Source organism: Lampetra planeri, chromosome 70 (assembly GCF_965212315.1).
Source record: "Lampetra planeri chromosome 70, kcLamPlan1.2.h2, whole genome shotgun sequence".
NCBI lineage: Eukaryota > Metazoa > Chordata > Hyperoartia > Petromyzontiformes > Petromyzontidae > Lampetra > Lampetra planeri.
The window spans coordinates 741,013-764,929 of record NC_136175.1 but is presented as its reverse complement, the minus strand read 5'-3'; the positions used below and the strand labels follow the sequence as shown (position 1 = coordinate 764,929).

Here is a 23,917-nt window from a genome sequence, read left to right as displayed (position 1 = left end):
CTCAGTGATTGTGCCTCTAATTATGAGCAATAAATAAGGAGCTCTCTACACGTCGTGTCTCGGAAATCGCTCACTACACATGTGTTAAACCAATGGTGCTGATAAGATGCACTCAAAGATAAAAGACCATGTGGCTGATGGGATGTGTAAAAATAACTTTTATATTTTACATGGAGGGACAGATTTGATGTGAATGAGGCAAATTGTCTGATTATTTATGTATTTGAATCATGTCCACGTGATGCAAGCACATCCGATGAACTCCATCACAATCATCATCACTCTCATTAAGTCTATACATCTTTTATTACAAATAAATTTACATAACATCACTGAAATCAAGCAAATGTTATAAAGGCAATCACAAAACTCAGCAAATAGATAATTCCCTCAATACACAACACAACGTAATATGTACCGTCATTGTGGAGAATACTCTTTGGTTCTTTCGGTAAAGTTACGTAGGTATAAAAATAAAATAAATCACGATGTTTCGGGCGCAACACAAGCGTCCGTCATCAGGTGGGAAAGCATGGCCTGCTGCTGATGCAGACTGTTTAAAACACTTGATGCAGACTGTTTTAAAACACTGTTTTAAAACAGATGTATAGACTTAATGAGAGTGATGATGATTGTGATGGAGTCCATCGGATGTGCTCGCATCACGTGGACATGATACAAATACATAAATAATCAGACAATTTGCCTCATTCACATCAAATCTGTCCCTCCATGTAAAATATAAAAGTTATGTTTACACATCCCATCAGCCACATGGTCTTTTATCTTTGAGTGCATCTTACTGTTTTAAAACAATCCCACCTGATGACGGACGCTTGTGTTGCGCCCGAAACGTCGTGATTTATTTTATTTTTATACCTACGTGACTTTACCGAAATAACCAAAGAGTATGGATTCCTGCAGTCACGAAAGCTTAAAATCAAGATTGTGGAGAATTTATATGCTGATGAGACTCTGAATGTCGAAACCGGTCCAGAGTATTTCTCGTACTAAACTAATGGTTCAAACAAAAGCTTGACATTGCTGCTGATGTGTCACTAAATGTGGAAACTGATGTGTAATTTGTGGTGGAGAGAGTTTATTTGCTCACAGAGCTCGGCCAATAATTGGTTCGATGTTATTGTAATAATCAGTTTCATGTAAATTAGTGTTTATATGTAAGTATGTTCATATAATCGTGAATATATGTTACTTATGTTAATGTATGAATAATGATAATTGTCCCACGTTTTAACTCCCCAATTCCTAGCTCATTTGAATAAATCTTACTCAATTTCCCAAAACACATGTGTTTAGTAGGTATATCTTATAATCTGGTACATGTGTTTATGAGATGACTGTGTTTGCTGTGTTTAATTCTTGAGTACATTGCAAACATAATCAGCATCACTTCATAAGCCTGCAAAACACAGACACAACAGAGTTACACAAGGCTAATGGAGAGCCACAGCCTCGCACAAAAACACACAGACTCACTGACACATGCACTCACAGGGAAAGACGGAAACTCACATAGAGACATGCAGATTCACAGAGATGCACAAACTCACAACAAGACACAAGGACTGACAAAGACACAAATTCCCATACATAAACACACACACTCCCACAAATACATACGGACTCACACAGGGACTCATATACTCCCACAGTGACACAATTATAATCCTCATAGAGTGTCTCCATTGTATGGTCGTAATTTACTCCATTGCGATTACAACAGCATCAATCATTTCCCCTTTCTGGCAGCAGACAAATACACGAGGACAGCTGCCACTGGGGGTGCTATAGGCGAAACCATATTAGAGGTTTTGGGTTAGATCGCGTAAATATAAATGCGTTGTTAAACCTGCCACCACCTGTCACAGCCAATTAGTAAGGTTTGTCACGTTAATAGAACGTGTCAATTCGTTACGAGTATAGCACAATGGTGTGTTGGAGAGTAAATCCACAACATTTACAATTCGTGACTTAAAGCTTTCGTGACTGCAGGAGTTCATATTCTTTGGGTCTTTCGGTAAAGTCACGTGACTTTACCGAAAGACTCAAAGAATGTTTACAATTCGAGTATGACGCTTCGCCAGTAATAACAACTAGCATAATCAGGCGACAGCCAGGTTTGTGGAGCGATCCCATTGTTTTGTTTTTAACCACGCACTTGGGGTGCCATACGTTGACCACACAGCGGCAATCATCGCCCCCTACTGGCAACAGACGAATGCCCCAGGTCACTTTTGCAAATTCGACTATATTCTGATCTCTCAACTGGTTTCTCACCTTGAGCTCTGGCCTGGTCACACATTAAATTTGACACTTGAACCTTCATCTTCTTGGTTCTTTCGGTAAAGTCACGTAGAAGGCAAGTAATAAAATAATAAAAATAAAACATAATAAAATAATTCTCACGACGTTTCGGCCACAACGCGTGACTTTACCGAAAGAACCAAGAAGATGAATCCCTGCAGTCACGAAAGCTTAAAATCGAAATTGAACCTTCATCATTACTACGATGGCTGTAGTGATGCGTGTGGCTTTGTTTAACACTCACAGAACATCAGTGCGATACTGATGAGGATTGATGCGGTGAACTCCCACATCAACACACTGCAAGGAGGGGAGGACGAATTCTTGGTCGTTGGGGACCAATCCCTGGTCGTCAGGGACGATGTACTGGTCGTCGGGGACGATGTACTGGTCGTCGGGGACGATGTACTGGTCGTCGGGGACGATGTACTGGTCGTTGTTGGTGATATCTGTACATCATAAGCAGCATTATTAATATCATCATTAACATCATAAATAAGATTGATATTAAGATCAGCATCATTCTTATCAGCAAAAAAGAACATTATCATCATCATGAAAATCATCATCACCAACATGAATAATATCATCATCCGCAAGATCTCGATTTAAAGCTTTCGTGACTGCAGGGATTCATCTTCTTGGTTCTTTCGGTAAAGTCACGTAGAAGGGAAGTAATAAAATAATAAAAATAAAACATAATAAAACAATTCTCACGACGTTTCGGCCACAACGCAAGCAGCCGTCCTCAGGCGAAGAATGAAACACCACCAAGCTTGGAGCGTATATTTAAGCTGGGTTAGCTTAAATATACGCTCCCAGCTTGGTGGTGTTTCATTCTTCGCCTGAGGACGGCTGCTTGCGTCTGCTTGCGTTGTGGCCGAAACGTCGTGAGAATTGTTTTATTATGTTTTATTTTTATTATTTTATTACTTCCCTTCTACGTGACTTTACCGAAAGAACCAAGATGATCCGCAAGATCAATAATACATTTATTATCAATATCATCTGCAACTTGAAGAACATGACCATCGTGCATACGTTTTGTGAGTTTGCGTTCGGGTGCTTCATAAATAACAAAGTATGTGCGTGTTTATTTATCTTATCTTTTTTTCTTTTTCTTATATATAAAAGTCTCCGCGCGCTCGCGCTTGCGGTGGATTTGGCTCTCAGACGGTGGCCTTCACGTAGAATTTTTTTTGCCAGGCGGCACGTCCCAAGCCCCGCGGTGGGAATAGGCGTTTCCGTTTTCCCGTCCGTAAACTTTAAAGTAGTTTCATTAACACTTTTGTGCCGTTTCTATTATTAATTATTTACTTATTGCGCGCCATCGACCATACCAACTAACGACAATTGCGTTGGGGGGGGGGCGGACCCTGCCAAGTGATGCGCGTTCGCTCCAGCTCACGGTGGACATTTCCTTTTACGCGTTTAACAGCCAATACAAACACACATGACGCTGCGGATATTTCTTCACAGTGTGATGTCCTCTTGCCCCCCCCCCCCAACACGATGCGTCCAGTTTATACTACAGACTCCGTAGATCATATTTTTTTAGTGCTTACATAGCATTATTCTTGCACGCCCGGGGGATGCTGGGGGGGGGTAGAGGCCCAGCCCCTAGCCTGGCAACGTGCCAACTCCGCCGCCTCGCCAATGTAGGCCAGGACGGGGGCTACGCATGGCACAAGGCCTCAACATGGCTATGGTAAGTACAAAGTTCCTTGCTTCTTACGCTAACAACTCAAGTCCATTATTTACTATTGTTGTGCAGATAATTAATCACGTTCATTGCTTATTATTAAACAAATACCTTGCCAGATATTACATTAATTATGTTTGTGTGCAGATAACAACTCAGGTTCATTGTTTACCATTATGAAACAAGTTCACAGATGTTATAATAATTATGTTTGTGTGCACAAAACGAATTTTTCATTATTATGTTTATAAGTATTCGCTTTTTTTGCTGAGCTTTTATGACGCTGCGACGGTCTACTGCCAGTCTGTGATGTGGCCTGCTGCCTGCTGATTAATTAACGTCAGTGCACTGCCACTCTATTATCTACTCTGCTCATTTTCCTTTTGACCATTATGAGTGTATGCCAGTCTATAATCTGCTGCCTGCTTCTTTACCTCACCCAGTGTACTGCCAGCCTTTCATGTCGACTGTATTCTGCTTTTTCAGCTGCTGCCCGTATTGCCAGATTTTTATGTCGACTATCAATAACACTGGTCAACAAAAAAAGCATTTTTTTCCGGCTTGGACTTTTGTAGCTGTTTTAGACTAATTTCAGGGTGCCGATTCCAAATCTGATCTCAGATTTGCTGTATCACATCTCATTTTTATGCTATCGGCATACCCCATTTTCATTGATTTTACCCGAAATGAACTCCGTCACTTATGATTGCAAGTTGTTGCGAGTCAGTGACTGCTTTAGTGTTAAAATATGGTGCTGTATTTTTATGATAGTGTGTTTATAATATAATTGAATGTAGATATCCACATTTATTTAATATATTTCTTCTGCAGTTTTGATTGAAAATGCAATATTTGATATCTCGAAAACCTGATGTGATAGACAAAAACTGATGCCAGATTTGGAATCAGCACCCCAAACTTACATTAAAACCGTTGGAATACCTTATGCCAGAAAAAGTGTGTTGACCAGTGTAATTATGTCATTGAGTCGGGGTACTGGCAGTCTATAATCTAGACTGTAGCCTGCTTCTCAACTTACCTCTGCGCACTGCTGCTCTTTAATTTACACTTATTTCTGCTTATTTCTTCAATGCATTTCTATTGTTTCGATTGCTCACGTCACGCTATTTCCTCATACGTAGTACTGCCATACTGATAGCTGTGCCATCATCGGGGATTGCTGTGCACGTCGATGTGTGTGTGCGTCGATGTGTGTGTGTTTGAGTCCATATGTGTGTGCGTGTAGGTCCATACGTGTGTTTAAGTCCATGTGTGTGTCTGCCTTTTCGACCGGACAACGCCCGATGTGTGTGTGTACGTCGAAGTGTTTGTGTGTGTGTCAGTCAAAGTGTGTGTGTCAGTCCATTTGTGTGCGTATCAGTCGCTGTGTATGTGTGAGTTCATGTGTGTGTGTTAGTCGATGTGTGTGCATGGCTCCATCTGACTGTGTAAGTCAATGTGCGTTTGTGTGTCTATGTGTGTCAGTCGATGTGTGTGCGTACGTCGATGTGTATGTGTGTGTCAGTCCATATGTCTGTGTGTTAGTCCACATGTGTGTGTAAGTCCATACATGTGTGTGTCACTCGATGTGTGTATGTAAGTTAATGCGTGTGTGTCAGTCGATAGGTGTGTGTTAATCCAAGTGTGTGTATCTAAAGTACATGTCTGTGTGTCACAGTCCATATGTGTATGTGTGTGTAGGGCAATGTGTGTGTCAGTCTATGTATGTGTAGTGACAGAGAAAGGTCACTACTGTGTCGGCCCGTACGAAGGCTGGGGGCCCCAAGGGGGTGCCTGGGGGGTCACGTGGTGGAGGGATCCGGACCCTCCCAGAGGTGGGGGAAGTGAGGCGTGTCCTGGGAAGGGAGGCGTGGCCTGAAGAGAGCCAGCCACGCCGGGGCGGAGCCAGCCACGCCAAACCAAATATAAGGGTGGTGTGAACGCAGAGCGAGGCGGCTGTTGTACTGTACTCCAAGGTGAAGACATCTTCGGTCGTCAAGTCCCGAGTCGTCGTCCTGGGCCAGGCAGGCCGTTGCCTGCCTGGTCCAGTCTGTGTCGTGTTCCAGAGTGTTAGTGAGTTGAGGAAGGTGGTCACCACCTCATGTAGAGTGTTATATTATTTACCGTTTAATAAATAGTGTTGCCTCCTAGTTGCGTGTGTGTGCACCTAATTTGAACCTACTACATATGTGTGTGTAAGTCTAGTCTGGCAAAACAACCCCCTACCTCTTCGCGGTGCCGGACGGGCAACACTGTCGTGGATATTGCTGTGTGGGGAGGACCAATGCCCATTGGCCTCTCCCCTCATGGCGTCTGTGACCACCACAGTGGCTAAACGGTGGCTCTGGACGGGTGCGAGGGGCTGGTAACCCCTCCACCTTCAATTAATTACCACGAGACTACGATATAAACATAAAAATTTAACAAATAAGCTTGTGCCGGAGGCCCCGGGGGGACAGACTTCTATGACGTCTCCTGGCCAAACCCCAATTGGCGGAGCCAGGAGATTGAATCTTCACCCTCGGGGCTCCTCCAGAAACAACGAAAAACCACTGCGGATGGCCACGTGGAATGTTCGAACGCTCACTGCAGAGGAGAGGCTGCCACTCCTTTGTCGGGAGCTGGACCGATACCGCCTGGATCTCTGTGGCATTCAGGAGGTCCGGTGGACCGGTTCTGGCTCCTGCCACCATGAGGGGTGGACAGTCCTCCACTCAGGGCAGGAGACTGCCAAACAACAGGGTGTGGCTCTTCTTCTGAACAAAAGAATGAAGGGGGCGTGGGAGCGTGGCGGTGATGTGTGGGAAGCTGTAAGCCCCAGGATACTTTGGGCTCGCCTTCCCATCAACCGGAGGTGAGGAGTGGTGGTCGTGGTTACTTATGCCCCCACCGAAGACGAACATCCGTGGAGGGATGCAGGCAAAGCCGATGAGTCAGATGCTTTCTATGAACTCCTGTCACAGGTGCTGGCTAAAGTGGACACTCGGGACAGAGTCATCTTGTTGGGTGACTTCAATGCCCGAGTTGGTCATGATGCTGGCACCTGGTCTGGAGTAATTGGAAAGCATGGGCCAAATCAGCTTAATAACAACGGTAGGAGGCTGCTAGATTTTTGTGCAGCCCATGGGCTTGTAATTACCAACACGCTTTTCCGGCATGGGCGCATCCACACAACATCATGGAGGCATGCCGGGTCCAAGCAAGAACATCTGTTGGACTACATAGTGACGGACCAGCGGATGCGAGCCCATGTCCTTGACACCAGGACTTACCGTAGAGCTGATCTGCCCTCTGACCATCGACTAGTCATCTGTAAGATGCACCTGCCATTCTTCCACTCCGGTGGTTGGTGTACACCTAGGACCCCATTCCAACCTAAAGTGGCCTGGTCTCAGCTGATGAAAGTTGCAAGCGAGAATTTCATCATCGCTTGCAGCTGGGGTTGGCATCGTCCCCCACTCCTCCTGATGTCGAGGGTAAGTGGGCAAGGTTTAGGCAGCTGCAATGGCTGCTTTGGGTACGCGGTCCAGACCTCCCCAGAAACCCTGGCTGACAGAGGAGGTGTTCAGGTTAGTTGAGAAAAAGCGACAGGCCCACTCTCATTGGCTACAGCATCCCACGTCAGAGAATGAGGAGGTTTACCGCAGCCTTCGCTCGGAGGTTCGGAGAGCCGTAAGGCGCTGCAAGGATGGGTGGTGGTCGCGGGTTGCTGAGGAGATGGAGTCTGCCTCAGTGGCCTGCGATCACAAATCACTATTTAACTCCATAAAAAAGTAACCTGCAGCACCACACCTATTACCATCATTAGGGGAAAAACGGTGATCCAATCTCCGACCCCCAGGAACAGGTTTGCAGATTTGCTGAGCATTTCTGTGAGGTCCTTGGGGAGGGGAAATCCCTCAGCCAGGAAAACATCATGGCCCAAAGTGGGGATAACCCTGCTAGGGCTGCGGTGCCTCAAATATTGGAAAAGGTCACCCCCTGTGAGTGGCTGGCTGAGGTGCCATCTGTTGAGGAAGTACTGAAGGCGATCCGGAGTCTGAGACCAGGAAAGGCACTGGGCAGAGATGATCTCCCAAGCGAAATGCTCAGGGATAGTGGCGTTTGTGCACAGACTGCCCTATATGACATCATAACAACAGTCTGGACCACTGGACGGGTTCTGCAGGATTGGAAGGATGCCCTGGTGGTCCCCCTCTTTAAGAAGGGGGACCGCACAGACTGTAACAACTACAGGGGCATCTCACTCCTCAGTGTGCCGGGAAAGGTCATGCAAGGATTATTCAACATCGCCTTGCTAGGCACGCTGAGGAGAGGCTTGCGGAGCCCCAATGCGGTTTCAGGAAAGGGCGGTCCTACACAGATGCCATATTTTCTGTCCGTCTGCTACAGCAGAGGTGTAGGGAATTCCAACAAGACCTACATCTCTGCTTTATTGACCTGGTCAAGGCCTATGATACCATCAGTAGGCCTGGGCTCTGGGTTGTTCTTCATGCTTTCAGAGTCCCTGACCCTCTGCTCACGATCATTAAGGACCTTCATGATGGTGAGTGGGCCCGGGTAAAACTACGTGGCCGGGAGTCGGAGCCTTTCTCTGTACACCTGGGGGGTGCGACAGGGATGTCCTCTGGCTCCCACATTATTTAACATCTATTTTGACCGCGTAGTTCGTGAAGCCTTCAATAGCTGTACCGGGGGAATTTCCATCTGGTACAGATATAATGGGAGGCTGATCGGTGCCCGGGTGCGATCAAGGGATTGCTCCCTATTGGTCAACCACGTTATGTATGCCGATGATTTGGTAATATCTGCTCATTCAGAAGACGAGTTGGAGACGCTGCAGCTGAGACTGGAGCATGCCCCACCAAAACTAAGCACCTGCCTGGGTATTTTGTACCATTGGACACTCCACCCCCACAATTCCCAATCGGCGATGGGGCGGTAGTGGAGAGAGTGGAGAGTTTCCCATACTTGGGCAGTGTGCTTATGACTGGCTCCAGTTTAACAGCAGAGGTCTCAATCCAAATCAGTCGAGCGCCATTATCTTTTTATCGGCTGCGTTACGCTGTGTGGAAGCTACCTGGTCTCTCGCTCCACATGAAGCTCCAGGTCTTCTCGCCCACGCTAATTCCCTCCCTTCTCTATGCTTGCGAAACGTGCACCCCCCTAATGGAACATCTTCGCCGGTTAGAAACATTTAGGCTGGCCTGCTAACGATCCATCCTGGGTTCAACCATATGTGTGTGTGTGCGTCTAAGTCGATGTGTTTCTATGTGTGTGGGTCGATGTCTGTGTGTAAGCCCATTTGTCTGTTTGCCTTTTTCGCCCGGGCAACGCCGGGTTCTTAACGCTAGTATATATATACACATTGAGGTGCTGATCGATGCTCGGGTATGGTCAAGAGATGGCTCCCTATTGGTAAACCATTTAAGGTAATTGCTGCCCACTCTGAGAAAGTGTTGGACATGCCACTGCACCTGAAAAATCCTACTTAGAGATGGAGCCTTACCATCAACCCCACAAAAAAGGCACCTACCTGGATATTTTATGTCATTGAATGTCCTCCCCCCCCTTTCACTCTCTATGAGGGAAGGGGCAGTTATGGAAAGAGTGGAGAAGAGTTCGTACCTGGGCAGTGTGCTTATTACCAGCTCTGGTGTGGCATGAGAGGTCTCACTCTGAATCCGTCAAATGTTAATTATATTTTCATCAGCTGAATAATGCTGTGTGGAAGCTACCTGGTCTATTGCTCCATATGAAGCTGCGAGTGTTCTTGGCCCAAGTGAGCTTACAAAACATGGAGCCCTCCAAGGGAATGTCTGCACTGTCTTTAAACATTCAGGCTTGCCTGCTGATGATCTTTCTTGGATTTAAACAAATTGCATTGCGTGACAGACTCACATATCCTTGTAAGATCTGGACACACTCCAATTAATGAGTTCTTCCAGCAGTCGAGACTGCATTGGCTCAGTCATCTAGCTTGCATGCCCAACTACTACATGCCCAAGCAGCTTCTGTTTGGCCAGATAGATAGGGCTAAACAGGCGCGGTCAGGGCTAGAGAAGAGAGGGACTGATATAGAGCTGATTGGACTTGCCAATGACTGATACCAGCGATGTCCAGATTAGCCTCTGTGGAGGAGGTTCATGAAGGACGCTACTGGCCAGTTGGAGGCAGTCGCCCTCCAGCAAGAAAGGAGATTGCAGGAGTGACGCTCATAACAATAAGCTGGGTGCCTTGACAGCTAAAACGTCATATGTCAGTCAAACCATGGCATCTGGGTCTGTCCTGTGACCTACTGCCAAAAAGCCTTTGATACGACACGTGGCCTCAAAGTGGACTTAGCGTCGCACAAGCGCCGTGGTGACACCACTGCCACGTAGTGGATACGTAATCAACCAGGCTATGCGTTAATTGTGTGTTAACCGACTCTCTGTGTTGTATTACATCACATTTCGATATTTTGCTAGGTTATTTAATTTTCGTGTGCCTTTCTCCTAGTTTTCAAGCTTGCGTGCCCGTGCCACGTCGTCATCCATGTTTGCAGCAGCGGTACGTTGCCGTACACTCATTGATGTGCTGGTTTTCTCTGCCCCCTCCCTCTCTCCGTCCCCGCCCCCCCTCTCTATGTTTAAGGGACCGTCACAGGGGCGGCCCCTCTCTTTGTGCCGAGGTGTGTCCTCTCTCTGTGTGCCGTTGTGATGTCTGTCTGCTTGTATGTCTGTCTATAGTTTTCTAGTTAGATTTTTGTTACTATTTCTTTTATGCCTGATGATGATTGCTTGTGTTGCAATCGAAACGTCGCTATTATTTTAATTTATTATTTTATCTTTAGACGTGACTTAACCGAAATAAACAAAGAATAATTCCTGCAGTCACGAAAGCTCCAAAATTAAGATTGAACCACTTCTACGGGGAAGTTTTAAGCTTATCCTTTTCTCTCTCTGGCTATGTGTTCTCTCTGCCTGTGTCCTCTCTTTGGAATTTTCACACTTAAAATTCTAACTTAGCAATCTTTGGGATACGTAATCAACCAGGCTATGCGTTAATTGTGTGTTAACCGACTCTCTGTGTTGTATTACATCACATTTCGATATTTTGCTAGGTTATTTAATTTTCGTGTGCCTTTCTCCTAGTTTTCAAGCTTGCGTGCCCGTGCCACGTCGTCATCTTGTTTGCAGCAGCGGTACGTTGCCGTACACTCATTGATGTGCTGGTTTTCTCTGCCCCCTCCCTCTCTCCGTCCCCGCCCCCCCTCTCTATGTTTAAGGGACCGTCACAGGGGCGGCCCCTCTCTTTGTGCCGAGGTGTGTCCTCTCTCTGTGTGCCGTTGTGATGTCTGTCTGCTTGTATGTCTGTCTATAGTTTTCTAGTTAGATTTTTATTACTATTTCTTTTATGCCTGATGATGATTGCTTGTGTTGCAATCGAAACGTCGCTATTATTTTAATTTATTATTTTATCTTTAGACGTGACTTAACCGAAAGAAACAAAGAATAATTCCTGCAGTCACGAAAGCTCCAAAATTAAGATTGAACCACTTCTATGGGGAAGTTTTAAGCTTATCATTTTCTCTCTCTGGCTATGTGTTCTCTCTGCCTGTGTCCTCTCTTTGGAATTTTCACACTTAAAATTCTAACTTAGCAATCTTTGGGATACGTAATCAACCAGGCTATGCGTTAATTGTGTGTTAACGGACTCTCTGTGTTGTATTACATCACATTTCGATATTTTGCTAGGTTATTTAATTTTCGTGTGCCTTTCTCCTAGTTTTTCAAGCTTGCGTGCCCGTGCCACGTCGTCATCTTGTTTGCAGCAGCGGTACGTTGCCGTACACTCATTGATGTGCTGGTTTTCTCTGCCCCCTCCCTCTCTCCGTCCCCGCCCCCCCTCTCTATGTTTAAGGGACCATCACAGGGGCAGCCCCTCTCTTTGTGCCGAGGTGTGTCCTCTCTCTGTGTGCCGTTGTGATGTCTGTCTGCTTGTATGTCTGTCTATAGTTTTCTAGTTAGATTTTTGTTACTATTTCTTTTATGCCTGATGATGATTGCTTGTGTTGCAATCGAAACGTCGCTTTTATTTTAATTTATTATTTTATCTTTAGACGTGACTTAACCGAAAGAAACAAAGAATAATTCCTGCAATCACGAAAGCTCCAAAATTAAGATTGAACCACTTCTACGGGGAAGTTTTAAGCTTATCCTTTTCTCTCTCTGGCTATGTGTTCTCTCTGCCTGTGTCCTCTCTTTGGAATTTTCACACTTAAAATTGTAACTTAGCAATCTTTGGGATACGTAATCAACCAGGCTATGCGTTAATTGTGTGTTAACCGACTCTCTGTGTTGTATTACATCACATTTCGATATTTTGCTAGGTTATTTAATTTTCGTGTGCCTTTCTCCTAGTTTTCAAGCTTGCGTGCCCGTGCCACGTCGTCATCTTGTTTGCAGCAGCGGTACGTTGCCGTACACTCATTGATGTGCTGGTTTTCTCTGCCCCCTCCCTCTCTCCGTCCCCGCCCCCCCTCTCTATGTTTAAGGGACCGTCACAGGGGCGGCCCCTCTCTTTGTGCCGAGGTGTGTCCTCTCTCTGTGTGCCGTTGTGATGTCTGTCTGCTTGTATGTCTGTCTATAGTTTTCTAGCTAGATTTGTGCTACTATTTCTTTTATGCCTGATGATGATTGCTTGTGTTGCAATCGAAACGTCGCTATTATTTTAATTTATTATTTTATCCTTAGACGTGACTTAACCGAAAGAAACAAAGAATAATTCCTGCAGTCACGAAAGCTCCAAAATTAAGATTGAACCACTTCTACGGGGAAGTTTTAAGCTTATCCTTTTCTCTCTGGCTATGTGTTCTCTCTGCCTGTGTCCTCTCTTTGGAATTTTCACACTTAAAATTCTAACTTAGCAATCTTTGGGATACGTAATCAACCAGGCTATGCGTTAATTGTGTGTTAACCGACTCTCTGTGTTGTATTACATCACATTTCGATATTTTGTTAGGTTATTTAATTTTCGTGTGCCTTTCTCCTATTTTTCAAGCTTGCGTGCCCGTGCCACGTCGTCATCTTGTTTGCAGCAGCGGTACGTTGCCGTACACTCATTGATGTGCTGGTTTTCTCTGCCCCCTCCCTCTCTCCGTCCCCGCCCCCCCTCTCTATGTTTAAGGGACCGTCACAGGGGCGGCCCCTCTCTTTGTGCCGAGGTGTGTCCTCTCTCTGTGTGCAGTTGTGATGTCTGTCTGCTTGTATGTCTGTCTATAGTTTTCTAGTTAGATTTTTGTTACTATTTTTTTATGCCTGATGATGATTGCTTGTGTTGCAATCGAAACGTCGCTATTATTTTAATTTATTATTTTATCTTTAGACGTGACTTAACCGAAATAAACAAAGAATAATTCCTGCAGTCACGAAAGCTCCAAAATTAAGATTGAACCACTTCTACGGGGAAGTTTTAGGCTTATCCTTTTCTCTCTATGGCTATGTGTTCTCTCTGCCTGTGTCCTCTCTTTGGAATTTTCACACTTAAAATTCTAACTTAGCAATTTTTGGGATACGTAATCAACCAGGCTATGCGTTAATTGTGTGCTAACCGACTCTCTGTGTTGTATTACATCACATTTCGATATTTTGCTAGGTTATTTCATTTTCGTGTGCCTTTCTCCTAGTTTTCAAGCTTGCGTGCCCGTGACACGTCGTCGTCTTGTTTGCAGCAGCGGCACGTTGCCGTACACTCATTGATGTGCTGGTTTTCTCTGCCCCCTCCCTCTCTCCGTCCCCGCCCCCCCTCTCTATGTTTAAGGGACCGTCACAGGGGCGGCCCCTCTCTTTGTGCCGAGGTGTGTCCTCTCTCTGTGTGCCGTTGTGATGTCTGTCTGCTTGTATGTCTGTCTATAGTTTTCTAGTTAGATTTGTGTTACTATTTCTTTTATGCCTGATGATGATTGCTTGTGTTGCAATCGAAACGTCGCTATTATTTTAATTTATTATTTTATCTTTAGTCGTGACTTAACCGAAAGAAACAAAGAATAATTCCTGCAGTCACGAAAGCTCCAAAATTAAGATTGAACCACTTCTATGGGGAAGTTTTAAGCTTATCATTTTCTCTCTCTGGCTATGTGTTCTCTCTGCCTGTGTCCTCTCTTTGGAATTTTCACACTTAAAATTCTAACTTAGCAATCTTTGGGATACGTAATCAACCAGGCTATGCGTTAATTGTGTGTTAACGGACTCTCTGTGTTGTATTACATCACATTTCGATATTTTGCTAGGTTATTTAATTTTCGTGTGCCTTTCTCCTAGTTTTTCAAGCTTGCGTGCCCGTGCCACGTCGTCATCTTGTTTGCAGCAGCGGTACGTTGCCGTACACTCATTGATGTGCTGGTTTTCTCTGCCCCCTCCCTCTCTCCGTCCCCGCCCCCCCTCTCTATGTTTAAGGGACCATCACAGGGGCAGCCCCTCTCTTTGTGCCGAGGTGTGTCCTCTCTCTGTGTGCCGTTGTGATGTCTGTCTGCTTGTATGTCTGTCTATAGTTTTCTAGTTAGATTTTTGTTACTATTTCTTTTATGCCTGATGATGATTGCTTGTGTTGCAATCGAAACGTCGCTTTTATTTTAATTTATTATTTTATCTTTAGACGTGACTTAACCGAAAGAAACAAAGAATAATTCCTGCAATCACGAAAGCTCCAAAATTAAGATTGAACCACTTCTACGGGGAAGTTTTAAGCTTATCCTTTTCTCTCTCTGGCTATGTGTTCTCTCTGCCTGTGTCCTCTCTTTGGAATTTTCACACTTAAAATTGTAACTTAGCAATCTTTGGGATACGTAATCAACCAGGCTATGCGTTAATTGTGTGTTAACCGACTCTCTGTGTTGTATTACATCACATTTCGATATTTTGCTAGGTTATTTAATTTTCGTGTGCCTTTCTCCTAGTTTTCAAGCTTGCGTGCCCGTGCCACGTCGTCATCTTGTTTGCAGCAGCGGTACGTTGCCGTACACTCATTGATGTGCTGGTTTTCTCTGCCCCCTCCCTCTCTCCGTCCCCGCCCCCCCTCTCTATGTTTAAGGGACCGTCACAGGGGCGGCCCCTCTCTTTGTGCCGAGGTGTGTCCTCTCTCTGTGTGCCGTTGTGATGTCTGTCTGCTTGTATGTCTGTCTATAGTTTTCTAGCTAGATTTGTGCTACTATTTCTTTTATGCCTGATGATGATTGCTTGTGTTGCAATCGAAACGTCGCTATTATTTTAATTTATTATTTTATCCTTAGACGTGACTTAACCGAAAGAAACAAAGAATAATTCCTGCAGTCACGAAAGCTCCAAAATTAAGATTGAACCACTTCTACGGGGAAGTTTTAAGCTTATCCTTTTCTCTCTGGCTATGTGTTCTCTCTGCCTGTGTCCTCTCTTTGGAATTTTCACACTTAAAATTCTAACTTAGCAATCTTTGGGATACGTAATCAACCAGGCTATGCGTTAATTGTGTGTTAACCGACTCTCTGTGTTGTATTACATCACATTTCGATATTTTGTTAGGTTATTTAATTTTCGTGTGCCTTTCTCCTATTTTTCAAGCTTGCGTGCCCGTGCCACGTCGTCATCTTGTTTGCAGCAGCGGTACGTTGCCGTACACTCATTGATGTGCTGGTTTTCTCTGCCCCCTCCCTCTCTCCGTCCCCGCCCCCCCTCTCTATGTTTAAGGGACCGTCACAGGGGCGGCCCCTCTCTTTGTGCCGAGGTGTGTCCTCTCTCTGTGTGCAGTTGTGATGTCTGTCTGCTTGTATGTCTGTCTATAGTTTTCTAGTTAGATTTTTGTTACTATTTTTTTATGCCTGATGATGATTGCTTGTGTTGCAATCGAAACGTCGCTATTATTTTAATTTATTATTTTATCTTTAGACGTGACTTAACCGAAATAAACAAAGAATAATTCCTGCAGTCACGAAAGCTCCAAAATTAAGATTGAACCACTTCTACGGGGAAGTTTTAGGCTTATCCTTTTCTCTCTATGGCTATGTGTTCTCTCTGCCTGTGTCCTCTCTTTGGAATTTTCACACTTAAAATTCTAACTTAGCAATTTTTGGGATACGTAATCAACCAGGCTATGCGTTAATTGTGTGCTAACCGACTCTCTGTGTTGTATTACATCACATTTCGATATTTTGCTAGGTTATTTCATTTTCGTGTGCCTTTCTCCTAGTTTTCAAGCTTGCGTGCCCGTGACACGTCGTCGTCTTGTTTGCAGCAGCGGCACGTTGCCGTACACTCATTGATGTGCTGGTTTTCTCTGCCCCCTCCCTCTCTCCGTCCCCGCCCCCCCTCTCTATGTTTAAGGGACCGTCACAGGGGCGGCCCCTCTCTTTGTGCCGAGGTGTGTCCTCTCTCTGTGTGCCGTTGTGATGTCTGTCTGCTTGTATGTCTGTCTATAGTTTTCTAGTTAGATTTGTGTTACTATTTCTTTTATGCCTGATGATGATTGCTTGTGTTGCAATCGAAACGTCGCTATTATTTTAATTTATTATTTTATCTTTAGTCGTGACTTAACCGAAAGAAACAAAGAATAATTCCTGCAGTCACGAAAGCTCCAAAATTAAGATTGAACCACTTCTACGGGGAAGTTTTAAGCTTATCCTTTTCTCTCTCTGGCTATGTGTTCTCTCTGCCTGTGTCCTCTCTTTGGAATTTTCACACTTAAAATTCTAACTTAGCAATCTTTGGGATACGTAATCAACCAGGCTATGCGTTAATTGTGTGTTAACCGACTCTCTGTGTTGTATTACATCACATTTCGATATTTTGCTAGGTTATTTAATTTTCGTGTGCCTTTCTCCTAGTTTTCAAGCTTGCGTGCCCGTGCCACGTCGTCATCTTGTTTGCAGCAGCGGTACGTTGCCGTACACTCATTACTTCCCTTCTACGTGACTTTACCGAAAGAACCAAGAAGATATATACAATCAGCAGGGAACCCACCACGCACACAACACACGGTGAAGCCAACATATGTACATCCGAGGAGCGGGGAACACACCACCCACACAACACCCAATGAACACAACAGCTATGTACACATTTTCCGGCCTCACAACAGTTTGCGCATTTTAGCGCGCGTCCTTGCAGCGGGCCCCTCACACGGGGTAACCGCGCGTGGCGGACCATCAGGTGGCAATTGTCCGTCTTGGGGTGAGCATTCATCCGACTCCGCGTGACCCTCGGTATCCGCAGGAGGGGTGATCGGGCGTGAGCCCGTCACTCCTGATGCACCTGAAGGTGGCACAGCCGGCAAGGCATTAGGTGAGAGCGACGGAGACGGACCCAGCGAGTCGGCCGACCCCCCACATGTTTGGCCACGCGCGTGTGAAGTGGGATTGCGTACCGCAGCGAAGGGTTTTAACCTAGAGGGGTGCACGAACCATCGCCGCTTCCCCCACTTGATGCGCACGCACTGCGGTCGTAACACCTTCACCACTTCCACAGGGCCCCGCCACGGCCGCACCAGTTTAGAGGAGGTTGCCAGTGGCACCTGGGGGCAGTGCAGCCATGCCTTGTCCCCCGGCTTCCACTGCAGCATGTGCGCTCGACGCAATCTGAGGCGCTCATTCCCCTTCTGACGGAGGTCAGAGTTTTGCATTGCAGCATCCCGTGCCTCGGTCAATTTGTCCAGATTAAATTTAACGTGGTCAGCCAGATTAGTTTTTCCCTGCGGCACGGGGATCTGCAACTGGGCACGAACAGGCGGGTGTGGTTCTTGGCCGTACATGAGGTAAAAGGGAGAAAACCCCGTAGCTGCATGGGGTGCCATCCAGTACGCCGCCAAGACCCCCTGAATTTGTAGGTCCCAATCCGTTTGCGAGTCCGAAACTTGTTGTGATAACATGAACGTGATGGTGCGATGCAACCGTTCGACCATCCCGTCAGTTTGTGGGTGATATGGGGAGGTCCGAATTTTCTTTGTGCCCAGGAGATCACAGACTTGTCTGAGTAGTTTACCGGAAAAATTTCTGCCCTGGTTGGTCAGCAGCCTCTCCGGAGCACCTTTGTCCAGGACATAACCCTGAACAAAGGCCTCCACGATGGCTGCTGCCGACTGGTTGGCCAGAGGCCAGGCCATAGGCCAGCGTGTAAAATACTCGACACCAGTCAACAAATATCTATTCCCCCTGGGGGTGGCGGGGAATGGTCCCAAAATGTCCAGAGCGACCAGCTCGTTTATCCTGGACACTTTGATCGATTGCAAGGGCGGGTTAGACTCCCGTGCCGGCGGTTTGCGTTGTGCACATTGAGGGCATGATCCCAACAAATCCCCAACATCCCTCGTCATGCCAGGCCAATAAAAATCAAGTTGCAGCAAGGCGAGAGTCTTTTGGGTCCCCAGGTGTAGGAGGCGCTCATGAGCGGCCCATACCACCCTGCCCCGCAACCCAGTAGGGACCACCAGCCGATGTCGACGCGACTTCCCATCCCAATGCATCAGCAGGCCTTGGCACATTTCCCATGCGTCGGAACCACCTCTTTTTCCCCCCGCCGCACCGCCAACGCGACGTCGCCACCCGAGGAGGGAGACATCCTCCATCTGGAGGTGCCCCCATTCAATGACGGGCAACCCCAACAGGGAATCTTTGCCCTGTTGTTCGATCGAATTAGTAACTACTGTATCGTCGTCGTTGGCGGCCGCCAAGACAGGAACCGAGGAGGCATGCACACTCGGAGGTGGTTGGCAAGCGCGACAGAGCGTCCGCGTTGGTGTGGCGAACGCCCTTACGGTATGTGGTTTGGAAATCGTAATCCTGGAGGACCTCCAACCATCGGGACAATTGTCCCGATGGCTGTTGAACCCTCAGGGCGTACTGCAGTGCCGCATGATCTGTGCGGACGGTGAAATGCCGCCCGTACAGATATGGGCGATACTGTTGGATGAAATGGACAATTGCCAACAGTTCCCTACGGGTGACACAATATCGTTGCTCCGCTGGAGACAACACCCGACTGCCGTACACAACCACACGTTCCACGCCGTCAACCACCTGGGAGAGCACGCCCCCAATACCCGTGTTGCTCGCATCGGTGTCGAGCAAGAATGGTTTTGAAAAATCTGGGTAAATCAGGGGAGGAGCGTTTACCAAAGCGTCCCGAAGGGAGAAAAAAGCAGCTTCCTCCTCCTGACCCCAGCAGAACCGAACCCCTTTTGATGTTAAAGCGTGTAGGGGTTTTGCTATAGTCGCAAAATTAGCGACGAAGCGTCTATAATACAACGCAAACCCAATAAAACTCCTAACCTCCCACTGAGGTGGGAGTCGGCCAGGAGCTTACACACTGCGTTTTGGCGGGATCGGTAGAAATACCTGAGCGCCCCACGATGTGCCCCAAATAACGCACCGACTCGTGTAACAAATGGCATTTTTGGGGCTTAAATTTCAAATTAGCAGCCCGCATCTTTAGGAAAACCGACCGCAACCTCTGGAGATGTTCATCAAAAGTTTTGCCAAAGACAATGACGTCATCCAAATAAATCAGGCACGACTCCCATTGCAATCCAGCCAGAACCAATTCCATCAACCGCTGGAAAGTTGCCGGCGCTGAGTGTAAGCCCATCGGCAACCGGTTGAATTGAAACAGGCCGTGCGGAGTACGGAAAGCAGTTTCAGGCTTTGAATCATCGTCCAGAGGAAGCTGCCAGAATCCCGAAAGTAAGTCCAATGTGGAGAAGAATCGCGCTCCCGCCAAGGCGTCAAGCGATTCGTCCATCCGTGGGAGCGGGTATGCGTCGGCAACCGTAATTTTATTAAGGTGCCGAAAGTCAACGCAAAACCGCAACGAACCGTCCTGCTTCTTAACCAGGACGATCGGCGCTCCCCAAGGGCTGTTGGAGGGAGAAATGATGTCGGCGGCTAGCATGTCATCAACAGCCGATTTGACATGGTCCTTTTCGGCGGGACTCAACCGAAAAGGATTCTGGCGTATTGGCGCGATGTCACCCGTATCAATATGGTGACGCAGCAGATGAGTGCAGCCCAAATCGTATTTATCCCGACTGAAAACGTCGGAAAATTCCCTCAGTAGTGTCTTAAGACGTTGACGCTCTAAATTTGACAGGTCCGTCGATCCCGCACAAAGCGCCTCGAGCCACCCTTCATCGCTGTCCGAATGTGGACGCGGTGCAGGGACAGCGCCGACATGACTCGCAACGGGTTCCTCACAGGGCACCGGCGTTGCGTGAGCAAGCACGGTCCCCTGTGGGACCACCACCGTCTGCGAGCCCACATTGAGGACCGCGATGAAGGGTTCTCCTTCCCCTCTCACTATGGTCTGGGCCGGGAGTAAATTAGGTCCACTGACCCCGGCCCTAGACGGTCCCAACAGAACCCCTTGAGCCCCAATGCCCTTAGCGAAGGGCCGCCGAAGTTTCAAAGGAATCAACATTTGCGCCCCCGGAGGAACGCGCACCGTTCTATCTACGAACGCCGGCACCGTCGCGAACGCCGTCCGGCTCGTAGCGGGGGATGGCAGAAACGCCATGCGTCGGCCCGATGGGAGCTCAATGCATCCCTGGTCGATTAATATCCTAATCGGCATTTTGGCCAGGAAGTCCGTCCCCAGCAGGCACGGAACCGCCAGCGAGGAGGAAACAAAAATCGGCCCAGACAATTTAATATCCCCAACACAAATTTGGGCACGAATTTGTCCGATGATGCCAAGTGAACCCCCGTTAGCAGCAAAGAATGGCACGTTAACAGGCATCAAAGGACGGCTTTGGGCAGGGAGAATGTTATAAATCAATAATGGTCGCCGATGCTCCTGTATCGACCAGGATGCGCACCTCGACCCCATCGATGTGACCCACAACGGCCGACGACCCTGACGACGCGGCTACAACCCGATGGGCCAACACGGACCACTGGCTGGGTTCAATCTGAGTACCCAGAGCGGTGCGTGTTGGTGCCATGGTACGCGATATTGGCCCGCCCTTCGCTGCGGTGTTTGAGTGTGTGACGGGCGTGTGCGTGGGCCAAGGATGAGGGGTGCCGCGACTCGCCGGATTATGATGGTGGAGCTTGTGACGAGGGCCGGCGTCCCGTTGAGGTGTCGTCCTGCGCTGCCCAGGAGAGCGGCACCCCGAGGCGACGTGGCCCCGGATGCCGCAGTTGGAACAGCGTGGAAGCGCTGGTGACGACGATGGATGTTGTAGACGGCTTGAACCGGCCCGGTCCTCCCGTACTCCCGCTCCATGCTGCCGTCGATGGTCGATGGCGCAAATCTCTTCCGCCGGGAGGGTGGCCGCAGCGACGGCACGCCCGCTCGCCGCCTTGCTGGCCTTCCGTCGTTGAGAGGACAGGTTTGCGTGGAGAAGACAGGCCGCTTGGAGGGAGCACATCTCTGCATCGTCCTGTGCGACAATGACGATGTCTAAGTCGTCCGCCAGCAAAAGTATCTTCTCTGTCACCATGGCGTCGACACCCTCGTCGTCCATTCGTGGAAAGGCCTCCTTCGCCAGTGCCAGGAGGCTTGTGCGGTACGCCAGGGGCGACTCCTTCGTCCCCCGCTGGCGATCGTAAAAGAGTTGGCGACAGTCCGATGGTGGACCATATACCGCCGACAGCACCTGCATCGCCTTCCGCAGCGTGGAGCGCCTCTCCTTCGGAGCCGATGTTAGAGTGGCGAGGGCGTCGCTGTCGAGAAGTGCTGGCAGCTCGCGGAGAGCCTCGGCATCTGTCCACTGTGCCATCTCCTGGTGAGCGAGGAAGCGCCGCTGGAAGCCGCCCCAGTCGCCATCCTCGCCCACAAATTCCTTGAGTGGAGGTAGCCGCTGATGTAAGGCAGCGGCTGCAGAGGAAGAACGCACTCCCTCGTCCGCCTCACTCAACTCAGCGTCGGCACGAACCAGCGATGGCATCGCCGGTCGCACCCGTGGTGACGTTCCGCCCGTTGGTGGTGACGCGGCAGGTACTGTACTCCCGCCGTTGGGCGCGATGCTTAGAGCGGCCACGCCCTCAACAGCAGCTGCGGCGATGGCGGGAGTTTCAAAATGTTGCTCCGTGGAAATGGCGGGAAGGCGCTGTGGTCGTCGGCTGCCGTTGCCCCGTGGCGGTCCCGCAGCCCCCAGCTGCGTGATGGTGTCGAGCATGGCGGCTGCGGCGTACAGCAGCTCGGCCAGCTTCGCGTGCGCCTGCCTCAGCCCCTCCATCGACGGCTCCCCTTCCTCCAGCTGCTGTGGCGTGGATGCGCCCAGCCCCGGCTGGTCGATGGCATCTTCAGCCGTCTCGGGCCCTCCGACTGCAGTGGTGTCTTCTGCCTCTGGTACCCCGACTCGAGTCGTCCGGCGTGTATCCATGTTCGTACTTTGTTTCACTTCTGACGCCAGATGTAGTAACGCTTATGACTCGTTCACACCGGAGTTGGAGGCACACTTGTTTATTCAACACCAACGTTGTGACATACACATTTGAGGGGGTATCGGCCCCCTCACCCGTCTATCTGAGGACACACCTCTTAGCTAACCCTAGCCTGCCTCTGAGTCCTCCACTCATGGGCTAGGGGAGGCTATCTTGGCCCGACACTGGTCAGTCGGGCCCGGTACCCAGAGTCCAGACCAGCACTGGCTCTGGCTCTGGTACCACGCCACTGGCTCGAGCCTGCGCGGTCCTGATAAGGACGGCGTACCAGGGGAAGTCCAGGGCTCTATCTAAGACGTCTTCCGTCTTCTCTTCTTTAGCTCAACATCACTCCCGAGCCCTTCGATACATTCCCCTTTTATACTCAACCCCTCCCTGAGGGGTGGGGCCCCGGGGGATCATAACGACTGAATCGACCCCCCAGGGTGTCTGGCGCGGACGTCGCAGAGGGCACCTGCTCGTGCACTCATGTAGCCCCGCCTACTGTGTTTGTTTACCATAGGCTGCCATGCATAACGGGCTCTCTCTCTAACACCCCTACACTTCTCTGGGTATAGCTGTGTGTATCTCCGTCTCTTTGTGTGTATTCATGTTTGTGTGACTCTATCTGCGTCGGTGTGTGTCTTTATCTCTGTATATGTCTCCATGTTTCTCCGTGTCTTTGTGTGTCTCTCCGAGCCTCTTGTGTCTGTTTCTCTGTTTGTCTCCGTGTGTGTAGATGTCTCTACATGTATCTCCATGTCTGCGTGTCAACCGTATGTCTCAGTGTTTGTTTGCCCAATTTTGCATGCGCGTCTCAAGGAGTTGACAGGGCTGGGGTGGGGGCTGACGGCTTTCCGTCGTACATCGCCGCCACTAATGCAGAGGGCAGGGCGGGAGATGGAGAGTGGGGGCTTGAGTTGAGTGGGTGAGTCACTCTTCGTATGAATCAGCGGGTAACTGATAATTATCTGTGCGAGTGATTTTCTGTATGCGTGAGTGAGTAGGTGAGTGAGATAAAAGAGATGCACAGACTCGTACAGAGATGGGCATGCTCGTTATGAGTTACACACCGTCGTGGGGAACTGCATCCCCGTGATGGAGGTGATCCAGGCACTGTAGCCGGACACGCGGGTGAAGACGCTCGGCTTTGTGTCCAAGTTGCAGATGGAAGACCCGAAGCTCGTGAGGCCGTGCACCTCCCACCCTCTGTCCGTCTTACAGTTCAGAGGGCCCCCCGAGTCTCCCTGCATATAAGGACAATTTTAATAATAGTAACAATGACTTAGTTTTATACAGCACTAGCGGTTAGTACCCGGCGTTGCCCGGGCGAAAAAGGCAGACACATGTAGTTACACACGCAAATCCATTGATACACAAAAATAGAGTTACACACACAAATGGACTCGCACATACATACATAGACTGAACAACAACTGCCATTCGCCACTAAGTTGCGGTTACGTCACAACAACGCTTGTGCCAGGCTATGTGCACCTTGAGGCCATGTGAAGTGTCGA

The 23,917-nt window shown here is 48.4% G+C and overlaps 1 protein-coding gene across 1 annotated transcript in view; it reads right to left on the bottom strand.

The window, feature by feature from the left end:
• Positions 1 to 287: 287 nt before the first annotated feature.
• LOC144737503 (elastase-1-like) overlaps positions 288 to 23,917 on the bottom strand; it is a 55,337-nt gene continuing 31,707 nt past the window's right edge. Inside the window, exons 7-9 of the mRNA XM_078620221.1 lie at positions 23,471 to 23,644; positions 2,570 to 2,774; positions 288 to 1,420 (exon numbers count right to left, since the gene is read on the bottom strand). Coding sequence (XP_078476347.1) covers positions 1,413 to 1,420; positions 2,570 to 2,774; positions 23,471 to 23,644 — 387 coding nt within the window. The 3' untranslated portion in view covers positions 288 to 1,412. The remainder of the gene's footprint in view (positions 1,421 to 2,569; positions 2,775 to 23,470; positions 23,645 to 23,917) is intronic.